Here is a 20,601-nt window from a genome sequence, read left to right as displayed (position 1 = left end):
AGTGCAATACTGTCAAAAAATAACTAAGAGCCTTTATTATAACTAGGATAATTTTTTGCCAGTGCGTTGGTGATAAATGATAATGCAGTTCTTTTTAAATTAATATTTGTATTGGATACAAAGTAGATTGCTAGAAGTGAAGCTATGTTTCAGCACAAATTACTAAATATTAATTTCCTCAATAATTGTATCTACATATTTCAAATTCATGGTACTTTAAACTTCATTTATTTCCTATATCATTAGCTTATTGATTATTTGCTATATTTACTAGTTACTTAGTAACTAGATTATGATTTTATCTACAAAACATCTGCTGGGCTTATAAAATAGGGTGCATTTTGATTGAATAAACTACCCATAGTAGTTATAATAATCCAATAATGTGATTGAGCATTGACGATCTATTCTGCATTGAGTGAGAATACTTTCAGTACATTTGCTGATAATAAGTATGCACCTTTACTCAGAATTTTGAATGCAGTATTTTTACTTTAAATTAAGTATTTTTTATAATCTGATATTGGTGCCTTTTTTTTAAGTATAGGATCTGATTTCTATACTGGCATCCTATTATTAAGAACCATAAGGAAAAATTAAAACTCTACCAACACTAAACAACCTACCTCATTTCAGACATTTGCATTAAAAGATGAGATTAATTTGAGCAGCATTTCACTTTTGTTGCATTCTCTGTTCACTTTTTTCTTTCTTGTATTTAAGCTTCAAGAGGTACAGTGACTCACTGTATGTTTGGATGTAACCAAGTTATTTTATAGTACGTAACGTAACGTAACATTAGCGGTTGACGTAAATTGACGCAAGGTGGACCTAGCCTAGCCTTATTAGCTTAGCTACGTTTGCTAGCACAACGACGACCTTGACACATGTAAAACAGCTAACGGTAGCTAACTTAACGTTTATAACCGTCTGAATTTACAGTCAATATTTCTAACGATATTTAGCAGCTTCAAAGAAATCATAAAACCTGTAATATTGGTATGTTACATGTGTTTTTAACCAGATTTACACAATATGATGAGTAACAAGCGAGAGGATTTACTCACCTTCCGTGACGTTACCAAGGTTACAAAAAAAGAAAGTTTGCGCCCCATTGCGCATGCGTAATTAAGACAGGAAGACAATGTTTATGCTAATAAAGTTTTTTTATCAAACTTTATTTCGAAAGTTCAATATAGTAGTTACATCAACATATTCAGTTTTTCCATTATAAAAAAATTAACAAATATATTTGTTAATTTTTTACAAATAATGTAATAGTAAAATAAATAAATTATACAACAAATAAAATGTAAGGATTGTATCGTGGTGTACAAATATGGAACACCAAAATACACGGATAATACAAAATTAAAATAAAACAGATAAGTATGTCATATTTCTGAGATTTATTTTCAGTAATCCCATCAAACTTCCTTGGCGAATGTACAATAATGAACCTCTAAGACACAATATTTGATTATTGTAGTTTCATATAATGTAGGTTGGTGTCCGAGCGTCTATAAATTAAATTTATTTGGAGTTATTTCATTTAATTTAATTTCAAAATTTATTTCGAACATGTAGAATACAAAAAAAACAAGTAGTATTTACATACAATGAAAAGCATAAGAAAAATAAATTGTCAAACACTTGATGCCCTGATTTACATATTCCAAAAAGAGTGAGAAGAAGTATAAACTTATTTAATCCCACACCTTCTCTCCATAAATCAATTATTACTTATTAACCAGCTTCCGTATTGAGCCATACATATACTCTAATTACATTTTCCTAAATTTGTCTAACTATAATTATTATTATTCTAACTATAATTATTACCTTTAATCTGTGTCATACAGAAATATAAATTAATTACTGATATAATTATCCTTATCAAAATATTAATTTGTTATCAATCCAGAATACCAATTAATTACTTATAATATAACTTAATCACAATACCAATTCATTACTTACATATTTAACTTAATCAAATTGACTAGTTGTTATCTTTTCTTATATGCGCAAATTATTATTTATAATGTACAATTTATAATATACAATATGCACATGCAATACAACATGCAATATATACATACACACACATATATACATATACATATATATATATATATATACATATATATATATGTATATGTATATATGTGTGTATGTGTATATATGTGTATATACATATATACACATACATACACCACACATTACACTACATGCGCACACTGCATACCACATATACATATATGTACATATATATATATATAGTAAAATATCCACAAATTTGCATTATTCTTTACAGAACTGGAGTGATACTGCCCTCTTCTGGCGTGTTAGTGGAAATGTAAACTACCACACTGCTACTGACCCCAAGACTGTTTTTGCAATTATTTTAAAGATCACATAAAAAACATAAATGACCAAATATCCTCTGTATGACTGGCTGAATGGAATGTTTATATTCCTCCAAATCATGGATGTATTCGCTCCAAATTCACAAGTACATAATCCACCTGCCTTTTTACAAAACAAAACATACAAACACAAAATACATGTTATCAAGAGCTTGTTATCCTACATTTTAAAAGGACATTTTCATCACATTTAATTCATGAGGTATAATTATCTTTTGATATGTGTAGATATATTTTCTTTTCTTCTGTACTGTTTTTTTGTATGTATTTCAATGTTTTTATTGGATTGTTTTCCACTGTTTGGTTAGGTTTTTCTGCACATTTTGTGTACTACTTGTTGTTGTTTAACTTTTGCTGTATTTTTAAAATTATGTTAGTTTAGATCTTTCTTTCTTTTTTGTTATTGTTTGTTTTTTTCTCCTGGGGTTTACGGGGAGGTCCTTTGTATAAGCCTGTGGCTTCTTGACCTCTCCTGACACATTTCTTCTTTTTTTTCATTGACTGGATTTTGTGCAGTTTTAAATATTTGCAAATAAATTAATAAATAAATAAGAAAAGAAAAAGATGAATTAAAAAAAAACAATTGGGGTCTGTTAAACAATTGGAATAAACATAAAATGTCTAAACAATCTAATAGTTTTTGCCAATTTAGAATTTTTGAGCTTTGAGTTTTCAATCATAGTCAAATGTGTTTTAAAATCTTTAAAAGTATAAAAGGAGGGTAATCTTTTAAGCCATATCATTTTAAGGATATAATATTTTATTATTTAGTGTTATTTCCAAAAAGAGTTGAAGACATTTGGAGCGGAATAAATCAGGATTGGAAAGTAGAAAAGAAACTAGATGAATAAAATAAAAAAATAAGTATAACACTTATTTCTTCTTCTTTTATTCTTCAACCTGGATTTTTTTGTGTAGTTTTATATATGTGCAAATAAAAATAAATAAAAAATAAATAAAAATACATCCTCTGGGCCACGCCCCTCTCTACTTTGTTTACTCTGACGTCATTCACATGCGCAGATCACATGGAGGCGACCCTTCCGGTTTCTTCGGCATGTCTTCTCCTTCTGCCTTTAGATCCACTAATATGTTGCTTTAAATGTCTCATTTAGTGGATTTCAGAAAATAATATGATTTAAAAAACATTTAGCGTTACAATATAAACACAAATGTGACTTTTTGTGTATTAAATGCCAGGAATAAGTAGAGTTATGTCTGGAGAAGCTAGTCTAAAGATGGCACATATTGTCTCAGAAGTGTGTGAAGTGCAGCTGAATGGAGTTTCACAGCTGATAGATGTGCTTCAGATAGACGTGGAGACTGAGGAGGACAGGAGAGGCAGGGAGGCTGCACCGTTTTCAGTAAGTTTGCATGGATTTACAGGGTAGCAGCTTAATTTATCATTATTTATTTCATTTGTTAATTAAATAATCATTAATAATAAAGTTTCCAGAGACAGTCATTTCCAGAGACAGTCATTTCAACCATAACTAAAAATGAAATATTGTTTCTCTCAGGACCACAGCATGAAAACTATATAATATAAAAAAAATATAAATATAAAAAACATCTCAAGTGCATCAAAACCAATGCAATAAATGAGATAATTAAAATGATCTTATTTGATTTCTCAAGCGGTCTGATGTGCATTCAAAAAAACACCCAAAATATTAATATTAGGGCTGTCACAATATAAGATATTCACTACATGATTATCGTGACCAAAAGAATTAACGATAACAATATTATCGCCACATTATTATTAATATTAAAAATAAGTATCAGTCAAATTCATCTTTACCTTTGTTTATTGTGCGTTATGTCTATTTTTTGGCAAATTAATTACACTGTAAATATGAGTGTAGGGGGGTGGATGGAGGGTCTGTAAACATAACTATGTATAAAATGATTTAAGAGGCTCTGGATTATTTACACAATATTATCATAAGTGTATTATTAACCCGATATCAATATTTCATTTTTAAAAAACACAGTTATCGTCAGGTATATAACGGTATTCCGGTATATCGCGACACCCCTAATTCACATCACAATGGTATGATACAGATCATAGCAGGTTAATCTTAGAATTTGTTTATGCAGTGCCTCATATCTGTTATTTAGGTATGTTTTTAGATTACTTTGGATGATAAAATACATTATTTCCCGTGATTTCAAAAACATTTGGTGACCCATTGGGTTTATAAAAGCCCTTCAAACAAGATCAAAATCCATTGTTAACAAGCCAAAAGCCGACCAAAGTTTACACAGAGGCCTGGTTTCCACCAAAAATAATCTATTATCCTAGTTATTTTATACTTTATTAAATACTGTAGACGTCTTGAGCTATTGTGCACTGTTAAACGGTGTTTTGTCTGTCTGTGTGAACAGAGGAATGTGTTGAGGAAGCAGCGACACTGGGAGCGGCAGCTGGCAGCGAAGAAAAGCAAAAGGAAAGAAGAGAAGCAGAGGAGGAAACTCAAACGAGAGCAGCAGTCAGGTACACATCAAGTGAAGAGAATCATTTTGCTTTTGCAGTAATTTACATTTTCACTCCAGATCTTCTATAAACAGTGTTTTTCTGTGTTTTTGTCATACAGGTGCCAGCTCAGATAATCCTCAGTTTACCAAGCGGGTCATGAAAGCGATCATCAAAGAGCGTTTAGCTGAGGCTCAGTCCACAGGGCTCAAACTCTGCGTTGACCTGAGTATGACAGACGGCATGTCTGACAAGGTAGGTGCCTCAAAACAGCATCATTAAATCTCAAACAGCCTGTTTCTAGAGTACAAAACAACGGGTTGTACTGATCTCCAACTGTGTATGTTTGTGTGGTTCAGGAGATAAGTCGACTGGCTGGCCAGTTGAGAAGGCTGTACGGGTCGAACAAGAAGGCGACTCGGCCGTTTCATCTTCACCTGACAGACCTGAGAGAGGACAGCCGTCTCTACAGAGAGTGTCTTCGGATGAACGAAGGCTTCCTCAACTACGTGGTGATTATTGTTTTTCACATTCTGAATTCGCTGGTAAATATTTCTAGGGAAGGATAAAGCAGGAAATATCTCTAGTAGTTGATTTGTCTAGTTAAAAGCTATGAAGTTAACATGCAGACTAGTGTTAATTTATCCTAAAACTGAATACACAAAATGGTACATAATCTGGACCAGGAATAGTTTGAATATTTAGCAAATGACTCAGATTATTTTGGATATTCAATCCCTTTTGTATGTTTATTACAGATGGATATTACAGACGAAAGCTGTCTGGACCTTTTTCCTCCCAAAACTGTCATCTACCTCACACCAGATGCTGAAGAAGGTTTGATGAACTTCATAGATGTGTATAAAAAGATTGTAGTTGAATTGCATCTTCTAGCCAGCAGGGGGCACATTTTGACCACATTCATGTGTCCATAACTGACCACAGAGTACTACCACTACTACTATTATTACTGCCACTATTAATACATCTACTAGCACTTTACTAAATAATGGGTTCAAACATGCACATACTAAAACACATAGATAATGTAAAGTTAATTTAAAAAAAATGGAAAATACATGGAAAATGAGACAAAAAAAGCTACACAATCCAAGATATATTCACATCATGTCCATATTTAGTGTCTTTTCCTATTTGATTTTATTTCATACTATTTTGTAAATCTTAAATTTTTTATTTCAGCTTTAGAAACAGTGGAGGCTGACAAGGTGTACGTCCTCGGTGGCCTTGTGGATGAAAGCATCAAGAAGGTATTTTACATTAAAGGTCTTATTGATAACATTCTTATGTAGATGAATATTTAAAAAATAATAATAATAATATATCTACAGTGCCTTAAGAAAGGTGCCAAATAAAAGTTTCCTGGAAAAAAAATATTATGATTGTTATTTAATCATTTAAAAAATGTTGGCGGGCCCAAAATGAATGTTTTGTTTATCTCTGTGGAAGATATCGGACGTTTGTTTCCCACTTCTAACAAGGCTTATGAGCCAGTAGTAAAACGACGTTGGTATCACGTGGTATCTCTGGGTCGTCAGTTAGAGTGGAAAAAACTGATAAATAGCTTAGATTGACACTAAGCGTCTGGCAACGACTTGTTGTGAAGTAAATGCAATGCAATGCAATGCAATGTGCACAGTGCACGTGTGATGTGTGATTCATTTTCTGCCGTCTCTCCCCCTGCAGAAGCTGAGCTTCTCGAGGGCCAGAGAACTGAGCGTTCACACGGCGAGGCTGCCCATAGACGAGTACATGGTGAAGAAAAACAACGCCAAGAATTTCCACTCAAAGATCCTGGCTGTTAATCAAGGTGAGTGATTAGATTTCATTTTGCAAGAGAAGAAGCTCCTCTGTATTTGTTAATAATTGAATCTCTCTCTCTTGTCCGCAGTGTTTGACATCTTATTGACTTTCTGCAACACCGGCAGCTGGACAGAAGCCCTGCAGGCGTGGTTCCCCCAGGGGAAGGGTTATGTTGTTGCACCAGAGGATTCCCCACCACTTCCTGTCCGTCCATCACAAACTTAACACAGGGGCTGTATTCGAAACCGCCTACTACATACTACTGACGAACGCAGAATGCAGTATACAGTATGCAGTACATACTGCTGGTGATTTGCTGAGACGTGCTATTTTTCTATTTTGACCCCTTTGAAAATGGCCATGCCGGTTTTTCCTCGCCAAGATGTAGCGCTAGTTTGGAGCGTTATTACCCGACAAGCTAGTATGACATGATTGGTACCAATGGATTCCTTCTGGTTTCATATGATATCTGTACCTTCAGTCTAGCTCTAAGACTGAACCTGCTACGGCCTCTGAAAGACAGTAAAGTCGGTCAGGATCACACCAATTATCAACACCAGATACTATTTTGCAGCAAATTCTGACAGCGTGATTGAAACCAGGTCTTGACAGGTCTGTGTTCTCATCAAAGTCTGTCTACAGATAAGACTGATGAATCAGTACCTGTCTGAACAGGTACGAGACATTTTCCTGGAATCAACCTCTCGATCAAAGTTCACACGGACTGACAGTCCTGAGAAGATGTCAAAAGAGGAGCTTATTTGTTTAATATGCATTATAGTAATCCGTTCCACACTTTTTCATTAGAGTATTTTAAAATATATTTTCTTATAAATGGAGACATGATATTGTCAAATATGTGAATTTTTTGGAATGTACATAAATAGTATACAACAGTCTGCCATTAGGTTCGATCCCCATTAACCCCTAACTGTCCCAGTGGACCACTTCTTCGTCCAACAGGTCAGACTGTGGCTGTACTGGGCAGCTGCCAGATGTGATGAACCTGTTTAACAGTCTGCAAACGTCCATGATAAATAAAGGTTTTGTTAAAAGGGAGATTGGCCTTAACTAATAAGCTATTCAGGTTTTATAAACAAGCACCTATTCATCATTTGTTTTCATACCATACTTCAAACAGATCAGACCTCCTAATATGACTTTCATCCTGCGTCATTAGAAGGTTATTGCAAATCCATAACTCTATTCTGTTATGCACCACCAACAGTGTTTCACATCAAAGTATTGGCTAAGTGGGAAGACTTTAAGGTCTTGGCAGTAAGTGCTGGTTTTCTCAGGGAAGAACTTGGCTCAGATGCTTTGTTGCACTGGATTGATGTCAAGCAATAACAGAGTGAGTTCTGTGGAAATCTCCCACCGTCCAGCTACGGTAAGCCTCAAATCATTAGGGGATGACACTGATGACGTGGTTTACTGATGGCAAATGTTGGGGCATGTGGTTGATTGGTTGGTTGGTATGTTTTATATATTTACAGCCATGCAAGTTTACCTCCAGGGATTGTAATGTCGGCCTGTCGGACAGTTATATCAACCACTATAGGATGGATCACCGTGAAATGTTGTATAGACATTCACGGATGTATCCCGATGACTTTGGTGATCTCCTGACTTTCCCTCTAGCGCCAACATGAGGTCGTTTTGAGTGAAATGTCTCGTCAAGTATTGGTTAGATTGTCATGAAATTTGGTACAGACATTCATGTCCCCCCTCCGGATGAATTATTATAACTTTGGTGATGCTCTGACTTTTCATTTACCTCAAAGTACAGCCTCAAAGTACAGCCTCATACCCCATTTATGGATCTGTGCGATCTGTATCTGGATATCTGCATTTTAATGCAAGGTGTAAATGTCGTCTTGTTATTGTACATTCTATGAGTTTCATTATGTTTTATGTATCTTATGTTCAAATCTGGGCATCTTCTGTGATTCACTTGGCTGTAAAAAAAATAAATAAAGTTAAAGCAGAAATAAAAAAACCAAAAAAAAAACCTAAAACTTCAACATTAAATATGGTATAATAAAATTCACAGAGCAAAGGCAGGTGTAGGATTGAATTCAAGACACGCAGACATTTTACTTTTTAAACATTTATTTGTTTTTCTTTTAAGCCTCACATTAGATGGGGATAGGGATTTAACAAAGCAAGTGATAACTTCTTGCTATTGTTGGACAGTGTTACACAGAAATGATGTTACATATTAGAATATTGCACATTTCATGCTACATACAGTTGCTACATCTGCTTTCAAAAGGTCATACAACCAAACTTTCTACACAGAGAAATGATGAACATTTCAAGTCACACTTGACTTTTTACAAGCACAATTAAATACCTTACGCACACAAAGTCTTCTTCCTCAACATGATCACACACTTATCTGCTCATTCTAACACGTAGACAGACGTCAATGTTTTTTTTAGAAATTATTTAGAAATGTTTTATAAAATATTTGGTAAAAATAACACTAACAATAGAAGGAAGTTATTTTAAGTTACACAACCTGTGTTAAATATTGTTATTCATTAAAGTAAAACAGCATGGCTCGTAGTTGCAGAAAGGAGTTACGTTCAACAGCTTTGATTGCAACATGTTTTGAATTTGTATCCTTAATTATTGGGAAGTGCTCTCCTCTTGTGCTGTAGCTGCTGTCTCTCCAGAACAAACTGGATCAGCTTCTTCACCCAGGAGGACCGAGGATTCAGGCACACTTTCTCTCCGTTCGTCAGTCCAGCTCTGGTCAAACAAATGTAACGCATTATACAGAGCCAGGGTTTTGGAAACACTGTAATCATGAGTCCAAAAGCAACCCCACCCCTTCCAGAAATGTGCTAATAAGCAACCAAACATAAACAACTGGATTACTTCCTTCATATTATCTCCCCACACAATGATCTGAATCCTGTCTCAAAGGCAAGGCAAGGTGCTTTACAAAAGAAAAACATTTTAAGAATTTGTCTTTCATTCATTTATGTACAATTAACTGTTTAATTATATATTATGTAAATGTTATCTCCCTACATAATTATCGAAATATTGTTCCAGATGGCCAAGCTAAATCCCTTTTATTGTATTTTTTTGTTGTGCCTAAAAACTACAAAATTTAAATGGCTACATGTTGTATCAAAAAACAAACATTTGCTTTAAAACCAACTAGAGTACTTTGTGAAAGTCCTCATCACGACATTAAAACTACAAAACTTCCCAAAAACAATACCAAGGACATAACCCTTGTTTTATTTAACTTTTAATCTCGCTGTAAATTTAATCTCTTTTGGGACAAAATAAGTAATTTGCAATCACTGGTAGTGATGTGATGGCAACATTTAGTTTTGTAACCCAAACAATTAAATGATTATTCAAATAAATAAATATGGCAATTAAATAAATCCTTAAATAAATTAATTAGGCAATACATATATAAATAAATGTAAATATAAACATAAATATATAAATGAGTTGATATAGTTTAATAAATAAATATAAAGGTTTTTAAGCAAACTTTCCAGCAAGTGTCCTTACTCCCTGCCACTGCAGGGATTGTTCTAGCTTGCTAATTCTTGTGCTTTGGTCTGAATCTGTGAGATAACCAAACCCCATTCATTTGAAAACAACAGATGTCAATAAAATTAAATAAATAAATGAAATAAATGTGGCATTAGGAAACAAGTATTAATAATAATAATAAATAAGTCCCCTGAAATAAAAAAAGTAGTGCTTCGAAAAGAACATCTTTTTAAAAATATGTTTTGAATATTTATTATATTTATTGAACTGTATCAACTAATTTATATTTATTTAATTATATATTTTATTGCCTTAATTGTATATTTCAGGATTTATTTCATAGGCATATTTATTCATTCATTCATTCATTCATTTATTTAATATTAAATGAAAAGGTTAGTTAGTTGCGGCCCTTCTTATAATAGTTGGACCCTTGCGTGATGACTTTGATTAAACAGTCCTTCATACGAGAGCACTTACATGACTTCTATATCGGGGCAGTGGGGCCCTTCAGGGACGAGCTTGATGCTCTTCAGGCTGTCTGGAGGGATGATCCTCGACTCCACCTGAAGGCAGCGGCAGTGCGTGTTGTAGTCCCTGCTGATGGGCGGCATTCCTGTAATCAACAGATACTCAGTCAGATTTCATCACTTTAAGCAGACGAACACTTTAAACATATCACTAAGCTTCTCATTCTTGGCAGAGTTTCTCTAAATCACTTGAAGCTTGAACTCCAAAAAAAAGCATTGCTTTGGTTGCTGTTTTATTTTGAAAGGTCAGAACATGCAGATGTTTTCAGTTTGGTCTTGAGTGTTTTAAAGCTTGTACTATTTTGTAATGCTAACAGAAAAACCCTCTGCTCCCAGAAATGGAATTTTCCCACGTCTTTTGACATTATCAGCTTAACTGTTATAAATATTGGGGTTATAGACTTTGTGTTTATGCAACCATGTCAGCTCAAACACTGGTACTGCACAGTATGCAGTGGTTTCCACATTATTCCAATGAAAGAAGAAACTCTAATGCCTGAGCTTCTAATCTTGGCTTACCCTGAAAAAAATTCTCAATATTCGTCCGAAATCATGAGTCCACTCTCCTACAGTCATTCTTATGCAACTGCCTCCCCTTCCTTGTTTTATGTTGCTGGGAACTTGGCATTGCCTCATCATGATGACCTTTATGTGGTCATTAATCATCGAATAAAATGCTGACAAAGCCACTTTTAATTGTAAGCTTTCATCACATTACATCGGATACTTCCCCCTTTTCTCTTTCAGCCATCTTCCTGTTCAACTTCCTACAACTTCAATTGTCAGTCACGGTGCGACAACGGTCACTGAAGACTGAAAAGTTTGGCTGAGTTAAGGTAATATACTGCACAGCCATTGGTTCAACAGTCACCCATTCATAATAATACATTAGTGAACATCATGCCTGCATTTTGTTGCCTGCAGTGTATTAAATGAGTTAGTTTTATTAAATCAACTGTCTTTAATGAATATAACTTGTCAGTTTTATCAACATAAATAAAGTGATGACGGCTTGACGGATTTGCCAAGTGAATGCAGATACGTAAGATTATCTTTTTTGTTGTAACAACTTAATTAATTTACTATTATAGTGTTAAAGTCAAAATAGATTTTTTTGTTATTGTGGTTAAATAAATTTAAATTATGGTGTTATTATTATTATTATTATAATTATGGCCCTGTTAATACAAATGCAGGCCTCCCTTTGTGTGCGTCACACGGGACAGCAAATGTGTTTTTGACCGCAGTGAAAATGTTATTTTTGAAAGGCTTAACGCCAACAAATATGGATTGAAGCAGGATATTTTGTTAAATTTTGCTATTAAGTACCAAAAAATATATATTTTTGAATAGATTCACATCCAGACGTTTGTATAAATTATCCAGTAAGTGTGTTATTATAATTTTAGTTATACATGAGCAAATCTAATTTTGAACTGTACTTAAGTACAATTTTGAGGTACTTTATTTCCATTTTATGGTATTTTATACTTCTACATTTCAGAAGTAAATATTGTACGTTTTACTCCACTAGTTATTTTACAGTCATAGTTACTTTGCAGATTAAGCTTATATAAAAAAACATTATCATGTAATTGAATATGATGCATCTTCATAGCATCTGAATACTTCTTCCACCTCTGGTTACCTTCTTTCGGTGTAGTAATACAACAAATGCTTTTCAGATCAGCACTTATAATACAATGCAACGACAAATTAATAAAGCAGACATGATTGTTTGACATGTTTCAAGTCTCTGCAAGTCAATTTTCATATAACGGAGAAAGGAATAGAAACCAATGGCTGCCTGAAATGTGGGAAAACACATTGAACAATTCTTAAACTTTGCAGCTTTGGAAAGCAATAATTTAAGTGCATGTTTTTGTTTTTTTAATAGTAACCTGCAAAAACACAGGTATAATGATTTAATATAACACGTAATATTGCAGTAGAGTGTGGAATATGTTCTATGCTTCTCAAGGTACATTTAGGATATGGGATTCATTCTTGTTTTAAAAAATAAAACACACATTGCAGAGTTTCCCTTTCAGTCGTCCACTGGTTTTGTGGTTTACCTTGATGAATTTCCTCGCTCTAGCCTTTGACAGTGTGTTTAATGTCCTATTAAAGTACTGCTCCAGATAATGATGGCAAAAGCATAACTCTGCAAGGAACACGTCAGCATATCTGCAGGTATTTACCAGCAACTTCACTTTTCCAATATCACCCTTCAACAACCCATTTCAACCTGTCACTAGAATTCCTGAGGTTTAGTGCGTTACCATTACACAGCAATGTTTAGTTACACAGAAACTATCCCACCATGTAGTTGTGCTCTTACCGTAAATGACGACAAACAGGGTCCCGAACATGAGCAGGATGCAGAGCTTCATCTTGTTTGTGCAGATGTTTTTCTTCACCTTCAGACTGATGTCCTACAGCTGTTTGCAAGCGTTTATATACATTCCGCTCTCCAATATTTATACATACAGGGATCATGTGCTTAATAAACTTGGTAAATTGAGGAAAACCCCCATTTGTATTTGTGTGTGTGTGTGTGTTGGTTTCACTTTGGTGTATTCACATGTGCAGCAGAAGGTAGTCATGAGACGGTGAGTTCAGGGACAGACAAGAGGCCCCGTTGAGGTTAAGCGACAGCGTGCTCGCGGCCAAAGAAATGAGTCACACAGACGGAGCGTGTCCGTCTGGACGGTCGGCCAAACGGCATCATTTCTCTTCTGCTTATCGTAGCTCTGTAGTAGTATTCAACACTGTATTCTCACTCTGACCCTGAAAGAGGGAAATTATAAAATTGATCAACAGATACTGTCTGTAAACAGTTTGACCTGTGGCTACTGCACATGATACTGTGAGGTAGTAGTGTTGTTGCTGTTTGTCCCGCGGGCTTGTTCTAATAACTCCGTCTATACAGCATGACAGAATGACTGTGTGAAAGAGTACATCATTGTTTCTTCTCACAGTTTCTAATATTTGGTGTTAGTGTGGGGTCTTGATGTATTTTATTTTGGCAGCAAATGTTTATTGATTGGGGGAGTAAGGTGTATTAAAGCAGCATTAATTCATATTTTTATGTGAGCAATGGCTAAAATGACTGTGTTTAATGTGAAAAGGCTCGCTCATTGTGGTGAACTTACAGAGAATTATCACAAAGGTGCTCAATATGATATCCAGAGCATTAATATAGCAGCAAACAATTATTTGCTATGTAAAAATATGGTGGAGTAATGTCTACCTGAGCAGAGAATGAAGTTCATGTGAGCGTGTCCCACTGGCTGGCTCAAGGCCACCGCTCTGCTCTGCGCTCTAGCGGTGGTTACAGCTGATAACGCCGTCCAGACTGATGGTATCATCGCGGAGGCGTAGCACCCACCCTTCGGTTCGCCCTCAGGTAAACACCGCTATCTCTGTCCGCACTGTTGCCGTTGTTTTCCACCACCAGCTCAGCCGAGAGTCGTGCAGTTGGGCAATATAAATGCTCCTAATCTTGCTTTTTACGATGTTGGTAGTTTGAGGGATGAGTTTAATCCTGCATATAAGAATGAAAAACATTTCAGTTCAGTTTCTTTTCATGAGTCATTTCTAGTCATTTCATCACCCCCACCCGCATCCACCTCCATTGGCTCTCGGTCAAGTCCCGCATCACCTACAAAATCCTCCTCCTCACCTACAAATCCCTCAACGCCCTGGCTCCTCAGTACCTATCTGACCTCCTCCACCCATACACACAGTCCCGGAACCTGAGATTCTCAGATACGGGTCAGCTCTCCATCCCCCCCACACAAACCTGTGAACTTTTGTGGACAGAGCTTTCAGTGTGACAGCCCCCACCCTCTGGAACTCTCTCCCCATAGAGCTCCGCAACGCACCATCTCTGGACAGCTTCAAAAGACTCCTTAAAACCCACCTCTTCAACAAGGACTATGGCCTCTAGATACTGCTATGTTCCGTTTGTTGTGTCTATTTATGTCTATGTTAAGCGTCTTTGGGTTTCTTGAAAGGCGCTATATAAATCTAAGTTATTATTATTATTATTATTATAGTTTATAATGTTTAAAATGTAATTTGGTAATGGTTTTAATGTTTAACTATTTAATTTCAGTTTTAATTCACAGTAATACCCTTAATCACAATGTGTTTAATGTTGAATTGGGTTACGATAAATGAAATTACTATAAAATAGAGCATCCATTTGTTTGTAAAAAATAAATACTCTTTAACTACCCTACAAGAAGACCATTGTACAAGCTGGGCAGCCACAAAAACACCCATTGGGAAAATTGATTTGATGATATAAACCAGACATGATTTGTCAAACATCTTATGTGGAAAGATGGGATCTCAAGATAAAACACTTAACCTCCATTGACACTGTTTCCAACAATTTGTTTTAAAGTTAAATTGCTTAATTGACACTGAAAATATAAGATAAAGGTTTATACAAGTCTCTTTCTCTCTTAGTTTTGCTGTTCAAAATCTGTTCAAAGTATCATAAGTAACATAATATGAGTGACAAAGGTGACAGCTGACATCATCTTTTTGATGACAAAGCACTTTCAGACTTGAGAAATATTACTCCCTTATGATTGAAGGCATGTGTCCTTATCAGACGTTCGGGTCATAAATGCGGGACAAAAGTGGGTCATGATGTGAAGCCTCAAGGCCACATGATTGTAAGAAATGACATTATGTATTACAGTATGACTTAGCAAAATTGTCATCTTTTGAAAACAATCTTGAGGGGACTTTTCATGAGAATTTTTACAACCGAAAGCCCCAAATGACTAATATTCTACATACTGAGTACAGTACAGTGTATTGGTTTAATGTAAATACCGTAACACCTACAATCCTTTTCCAGTTTGTTCTGTCTTTACTGTCCAGTGATGCAGGACAGGACTTGAATCCTAAGACGCTGTCGTGGGCGAAAACGGTTTGTTTCTATTGTGTCTATTGATAAAATGCGTTTTTGTTATTCATGTTGAATACAGGCTACAGTACAGGAAGAGGATGGAGGGCTGTGGTTTGAAGAGAAACCTGTTTAGGAGCAGATATGTTTTATCAGCGATGTTGCAATAACTACTGCAAGAGAAGGAGTCAGTGATGATAGATTTGTCACCAAACTTCTCCTTCTGCTAAGAAAGCAAGAAAGACAGACAGACAGACAGAGAGACAGACAGACAGAAAGCAAGACAGAAGGACAGAAAGCAGACAGACAGACAGACAGACAGACAGACAGGAAGACAAACCGACAGACAGCAAGACACAGACAGGAAGGCAAACATACAGACAGACAGACAGACAGACAGACAGACAGACAGACAGACAGACAGACAGACAGACAGAAAGACAAAAGGACAGACAGCAAGACAGACAGACAGAAAGCAAGACAGAAGGACAGACAGCAAGACAGACAGACAGAAAGTAAGACAAACGGACAGACAGCAAGACAGACAGACAGACAGACAGAAAGCAAGACAAATGGACGGGAAGCAAGACAGAAGGACAGAAAACAAGACAAACGGACAGACAGCAAGACACACAGACAGACAGACAGGAAGCAAGACAAACGGACAGAAAGCAAGACAAACGGACAGACAGACAGACAGACAGACAGACAGACAGAAAGCAAAACAGACAGACAGAAAGCAAGACAAATGGACAGAAAGCAAGACAGACAGACAGAAAGCAAGACAGACAGACAGACAGAAAGCAAGACAAACGGACAGACAAACGGACAGACAGACAGACAGACAGACAGAAAGCAAAACAGACAGACAGAAAGCAAGACAAATGGACAGAAAGTAAGACAGACAGACAGAAAGCAAGACAGACAGACAGAAAGCAAGACAAACAGACAGACAGCAAGACAGACGGAAAGCCAGACATACAACAAGACAGACGGAAAGCCAGACAGACAGTAAGCCAGACAGACAGTAAGACAGACAGACAGACAGACAGACAGACAGACAGAAAGCATGGCAGAGAGACAGACGAACAGCAAGACAAACGGACAGACAGCAAGACAGACAGACAAAATATATATATGTATGTATATATGTATACAGTATATATGTATATATAAATAGATTTTAATTTATTTTATTCTTTTTAATTTAATTTTTTTAATTTTTCTTTTTTACTTGTGTATATTCTTTTTATTTATCTATCTATTTTTTGTATATAATGTATTTTTCCTGTATTCATATTCCTTATATTAATATTAGGATTGTTAAGTTTCTTTGTACCGAGAATGTTATTATTGGGGACGTTTATGAATGTTTGTTCTGTTGTTTCAAAATGAACAAAAAAATTATAAATATAATATTGAAAAAAAAAATGCCAAGATGTCTTTTTCTTTTTTTTTTTACAATGTCCAGATTTATTTCAATTTGTTAACATCATCACGTGTCAAGAGTCAATATTGAACATTATTTAAAACAAAACAAAACACGGCACTCATACAGCATGACGTATACACACATGAATACACATTTGTTTGCACTGTAATAAAAAAAAGAGGAAAACTTCAAATTACACAAACAAATGAAGCTTTAACAAATCAACCAAATAAAAACACAGTTCACATTTACCATCAGATTTACCATCATGACCTTCACAATATTATCTGCCAGGTTGAATTACATCACAAACAATAATTATTAGAATTTGAGATGTAGTGAATAAGAGCAATAAAATACAATCACAGTAAAAAAATATTCTCATTAATCGTCGATTCAATCATAAGGCAGTATTTTAGGCTGGAAATACACCAGTCTCATCAGCGGACGGAAATCACATATCTTACATGCACCCTGTTTACCCAGATGAATATTCTGGGTAAGGACACTCCCTTCACAAACTGTCTCCTAAAAGTGACAACGCTCATTATGTTATGGCTGCTGGAGTATTAAATATTTCACACTTTTACATCTTGCTGTCACTTTTAGCTCCCACTGCGCAAAACTCAAAACAAGTGAAGAGACACAATTTCACTTGTTTCAGTATTTTACCATCTGTGCAAGAATTACACCAACCATACCCTTACTTTGGGGAGGTGTGCGGATCTCCTTACAAATTGGATACGTCTTGTTTCATTTTAATGATGATGAACACATTTGCATTATGTGACCGATGCTATGGTTGTTTTGGGAGTGCTGGTGCTGGTGCTGGTGCTGGTCCTGGTCTTCTTAAAAGCACGTGCCGCCTTCTTCCTGTAAAGAAAGAATATCATGTTCAACCTTTAATTTGAAATTTCAATCATCTGAAACAGTGGTTTCCAGCCCTTTTGGCTTGTGAACCCTTAAAATGTATTTGTAATACTTTGACACACTTAATTCAATGCTAGTAACACACATAAGTAGTGATTCACAACCTTTTTGGCCCCTTAAAAAGAAGCAATACCTATTTTTCACCTCAAGATATCCAGATGAAAATGGGTTCTATGGGTACCAACGAGTCTCCCCTTTACAGATATGCCCACTTTATGATAATCACATGCAGTTTGGGGCCAAAATCATTCTTCCTATTCTAAAATGGTGTTGTAATATTCTTGCTGGGGTCCCTAAACAGTCTTATAATTGCATAAATTGGATATGACTGTAAAGCTGAGACTCTTGTAGATCCAATAAGCCCACCTGTATTCATGTGTGATGATATTAGTCCCCATAGTAGCTATTTCATTGTAGTGAGACCATTTTTTTTAAACTTGACCTCACTGTATAAAATGACCTGTAGTGACCTCTAGGATAATCACAGCCTCAACATTACAACCACAAACTAGTAACCTAGAGCATTCAGAGGATGGATGGCTTTCATAGCTAGATTGACAATAAAGGGGTTTCTGAGGAGTAACCACAAAATAAGTGCTCGCCATCCAAATGTCAAAAATTGCAATTCTTGCAAAATATTTTCTGTGCCGTTCCTCAAGGTCTTTGTGTCTTAATGTGGTATTTTGGAGGGATTTTTTTAATCATTTTATCAATTCTCAAGTGGTAAAATGTTTTAAATTTAGCACCAAATCTGCAAATGGTATCAACCCTAAAATTGCTGCAACAACTTATGAGACATAATAGAGCATGGGAATGACCATCATATACTTCTATCATAATGTTCTAAGCCCTTTTATACTTTCACAATTTATTTAATTTCTATTTATGAGTTATGACTAGAACAACTTGACACACAGTGCTGATCTGCATGTCAAATTAATTTTCAGGTTCCCAGCTTTTAGATGATGTACACCACTTCTATGTGACATATACTGTTGACTTTTTATCTACCCCTGAACATCCCCTGTCCTCCCACCCCTACCCCTCTAAAAAAAGAGGACGGAATGTTAAGAGGTTAAATGCAATGTGGTATTTATAAAGTGCTTATGAGAAGCCTCTAGCTGCATCTACTCAAGTAGTTGCAGGATAAATGACATGTTACTTCCTCTATCTTTCATACACACTGACTGTCAGTGACGAAGGCCTAATTACTCAAACTTCCCTTGCACTTTACATGGCAAGCTTTCTCTCCTCGAATTACATTAGATCACGCTGTATTGTGAAAAATGGTGAATGAAAGCACCCCATGTAAAAAAAAAGCTTTGGACTTACATTAGCATTGCCTTCACGACTAATTGGGTGAATTTTCCGTTGGGGTTAAGACACCGTGAGCTCCCGTCTTTCAGTATGGCGCTGTAGGAGGAAGAGAAAGCTTTAATGTAAAACAACTCTCTAAACAACAAATTAAAGTCACTGGAAAATCAACATTTCCCAACGCTGAGAAAAAAACATTGTCGTCCATTTGTTCATGTTGCTGCAGATACTTACATGACTTCTTTCCTGTTGCAGTATGGACGAGGGTTAATCACATCTACATCAGCGATGAGAGAGATTTTCGTGGCGCTGACTGTTCTTACACATCGGCAGTTCAGAATAGCTGGAAACATTAAGAAAAACAGTGTAAATAATCTATGGAATAGCAACAGTTTCAACTTTCATGTTTTCCTGATATGTTAGGCTCAGCAAAAGACACAGAGTGAGATGTTTTTAGTCAAAGTTTAGCTCATTCAAAGCCACATAAATGCAACAAAAAAAGCTTTGCACAATCCAATAAATTACTTACTTGTTGAACTGCAAATGATGCAGGCCAGGAGAACAATGCACTTGATTGCAGTATTCATTATTGTCTTAAATGGTAGGGATGGTCTTCAAAGAGGAATCCTTGTATCTTTTGAGTCTCAAAGTGAGGCACAGTGCACAGTGAGCTCCATGTTTTCTGCACCTCCCTTTTATACCCTTGCAGTTAAGAGATTTCCTGAGAAGTGGTTAAAAAAAATTTAACGTTCCCACATCTTTTGTAATTCGTTTTCCCTGTAAATTCACTGGTGATGTCACGTTTCCCTTCCTTTTAAAGGCTTCCTGCACAGCAAGGTGGCAGTTCATCATGTTGAGTCATGTTTGCCCCACGGTGACTTTTTGTCTGATCCTCCTCCGGTCTCTTGTGTATTTATTCAGGATTTCTCTGCTTTACCAACATGGTCATTCTAACATATAACAGTTATCTAGTGTGTAGACAATTAAGCGCTGACTTCCCCACTGCTTACTGCTGGTGTCAAATATTGTATTGGCACCGAGAATTTTAGAAAGGGGATTTAATTAAATACAAACTAACGCCTCGTTTCCACACAGTTTTGTTTTGTGTCTGTAAATCCGTATAGTATACGGATTATGCCCCCTGGTGTTCTACGCTATGTTTTAACAAAATAGTTAGCTGCTACATATGCCAAATATTGAGAAAG

At 35.7% G+C, this 20,601-nt stretch overlaps 3 protein-coding genes across 3 annotated transcripts; 1 reads left to right on the top strand and 2 right to left on the bottom strand.

The window, feature by feature from the left end:
- The first annotated feature begins 3,451 nt into the window (after positions 1 to 3,451).
- On the top strand, positions 3,452 to 7,794 carry trmt10b (tRNA methyltransferase 10B). The gene is made up of 8 exons (XM_074623472.1): positions 3,452 to 3,793; positions 4,824 to 4,932; positions 5,033 to 5,166; positions 5,271 to 5,423; positions 5,670 to 5,748; positions 6,115 to 6,182; positions 6,619 to 6,742; positions 6,824 to 7,794. The coding sequence occupies exons 1-8, from the start codon at positions 3,623 to 3,625 to the stop codon at positions 6,958 to 6,960; spliced, it is 975 nt and encodes a 324-aa protein (XP_074479573.1). The 5' UTR covers positions 3,452 to 3,622; the 3' UTR covers positions 6,961 to 7,794.
- Positions 7,795 to 9,216: 1,422 nt separating this feature from the next.
- On the bottom strand, positions 9,217 to 13,294 carry cxcl19 (chemokine (C-X-C motif) ligand 19). Its single transcript, XM_074623473.1, has 3 exons — positions 13,135 to 13,294; positions 10,744 to 10,879; positions 9,217 to 9,492 (listed from the first exon to the last, which is right to left on the bottom strand). Exons 1-3 carry the CDS (start codon positions 13,184 to 13,186, stop codon positions 9,366 to 9,368), a joined length of 315 nt encoding a protein of 104 aa, XP_074479574.1. The 5' UTR covers positions 13,187 to 13,294; the 3' UTR covers positions 9,217 to 9,365.
- Positions 13,295 to 17,163: 3,869 nt separating this feature from the next.
- Positions 17,164 to 20,098, bottom strand: LOC141760777 (C-X-C motif chemokine 3-like). The gene is made up of 4 exons (XM_074623844.1): positions 19,926 to 20,098; positions 19,631 to 19,739; positions 19,415 to 19,495; positions 17,164 to 18,025 (listed from the first exon to the last, which is right to left on the bottom strand). Exons 1-4 carry the CDS (start codon positions 19,981 to 19,983, stop codon positions 17,935 to 17,937), a joined length of 339 nt encoding a protein of 112 aa, XP_074479945.1. The 5' UTR covers positions 19,984 to 20,098; the 3' UTR covers positions 17,164 to 17,934.
- Positions 20,099 to 20,601: the final 503 nt, after the last annotated feature.

This window comes from Sebastes fasciatus, chromosome 22 (genome assembly GCF_043250625.1).
Source record: "Sebastes fasciatus isolate fSebFas1 chromosome 22, fSebFas1.pri, whole genome shotgun sequence".
Classification (NCBI taxonomy): domain Eukaryota; kingdom Metazoa; phylum Chordata; class Actinopteri; order Perciformes; family Sebastidae; genus Sebastes; species Sebastes fasciatus.
Note: the sequence above shows the minus strand (reverse complement) of the source record. Positions and strands in the feature narration are given on the sequence as shown.

Excerpts from the sequence above, each read along its gene's own strand:
- trmt10b (XM_074623472.1), top strand. The coding sequence starts at position 3,623 with ATGCCAGGAATAAGTAGAGTTATGTCTGGAGAAGCTAGTCTAAAGATG. Across the intron at positions 3,794-4,823 it reads GGGAGGCTGCACCGTTTTCA|AGGAATGTGTTGAGGAAGCA; the intron begins GTAAGTTTGCAT and ends CTGTGTGAACAG. Across the intron at positions 5,749-6,114 it reads CACACCAGATGCTGAAGAAG|CTTTAGAAACAGTGGAGGCT; the intron begins GTTTGATGAACT and ends TTTTTATTTCAG.
- cxcl19 (XM_074623473.1), bottom strand. The coding sequence starts at position 13,186 with ATGAAGCTCTGCATCCTGCTCATGTTCGGGACCCTGTTTGTCGTCATT. Across the intron at positions 10,880-13,134 it reads CCTGTTTGTCGTCATTTACG|GAATGCCGCCCATCAGCAGG; the intron begins GTAAGAGCACAA and ends TGTTGATTACAG. Across the intron at positions 9,493-10,743 it reads TGCCCCGATATAGAAGTCAT|AGCTGGACTGACGAACGGAG; the intron begins GTAAGTGCTCTC and ends TTGTTTGACCAG.
- LOC141760777 (XM_074623844.1), bottom strand. The coding sequence starts at position 19,983 with ATGAATACTGCAATCAAGTGCATTGTTCTCCTGGCCTGCATCATTTGC. Across the intron at positions 19,496-19,630 it reads TGCAACAGGAAAGAAGTCAT|CGCCATACTGAAAGACGGGA; the intron begins GTAAGTATCTGC and ends TTCCTCCTACAG. Across the intron at positions 18,026-19,414 it reads GTCGTGAAGGCAATGCTAAT|GAAGAAGGCGGCACGTGCTT; the intron begins GTAAGTCCAAAG and ends CTTTCTTTACAG.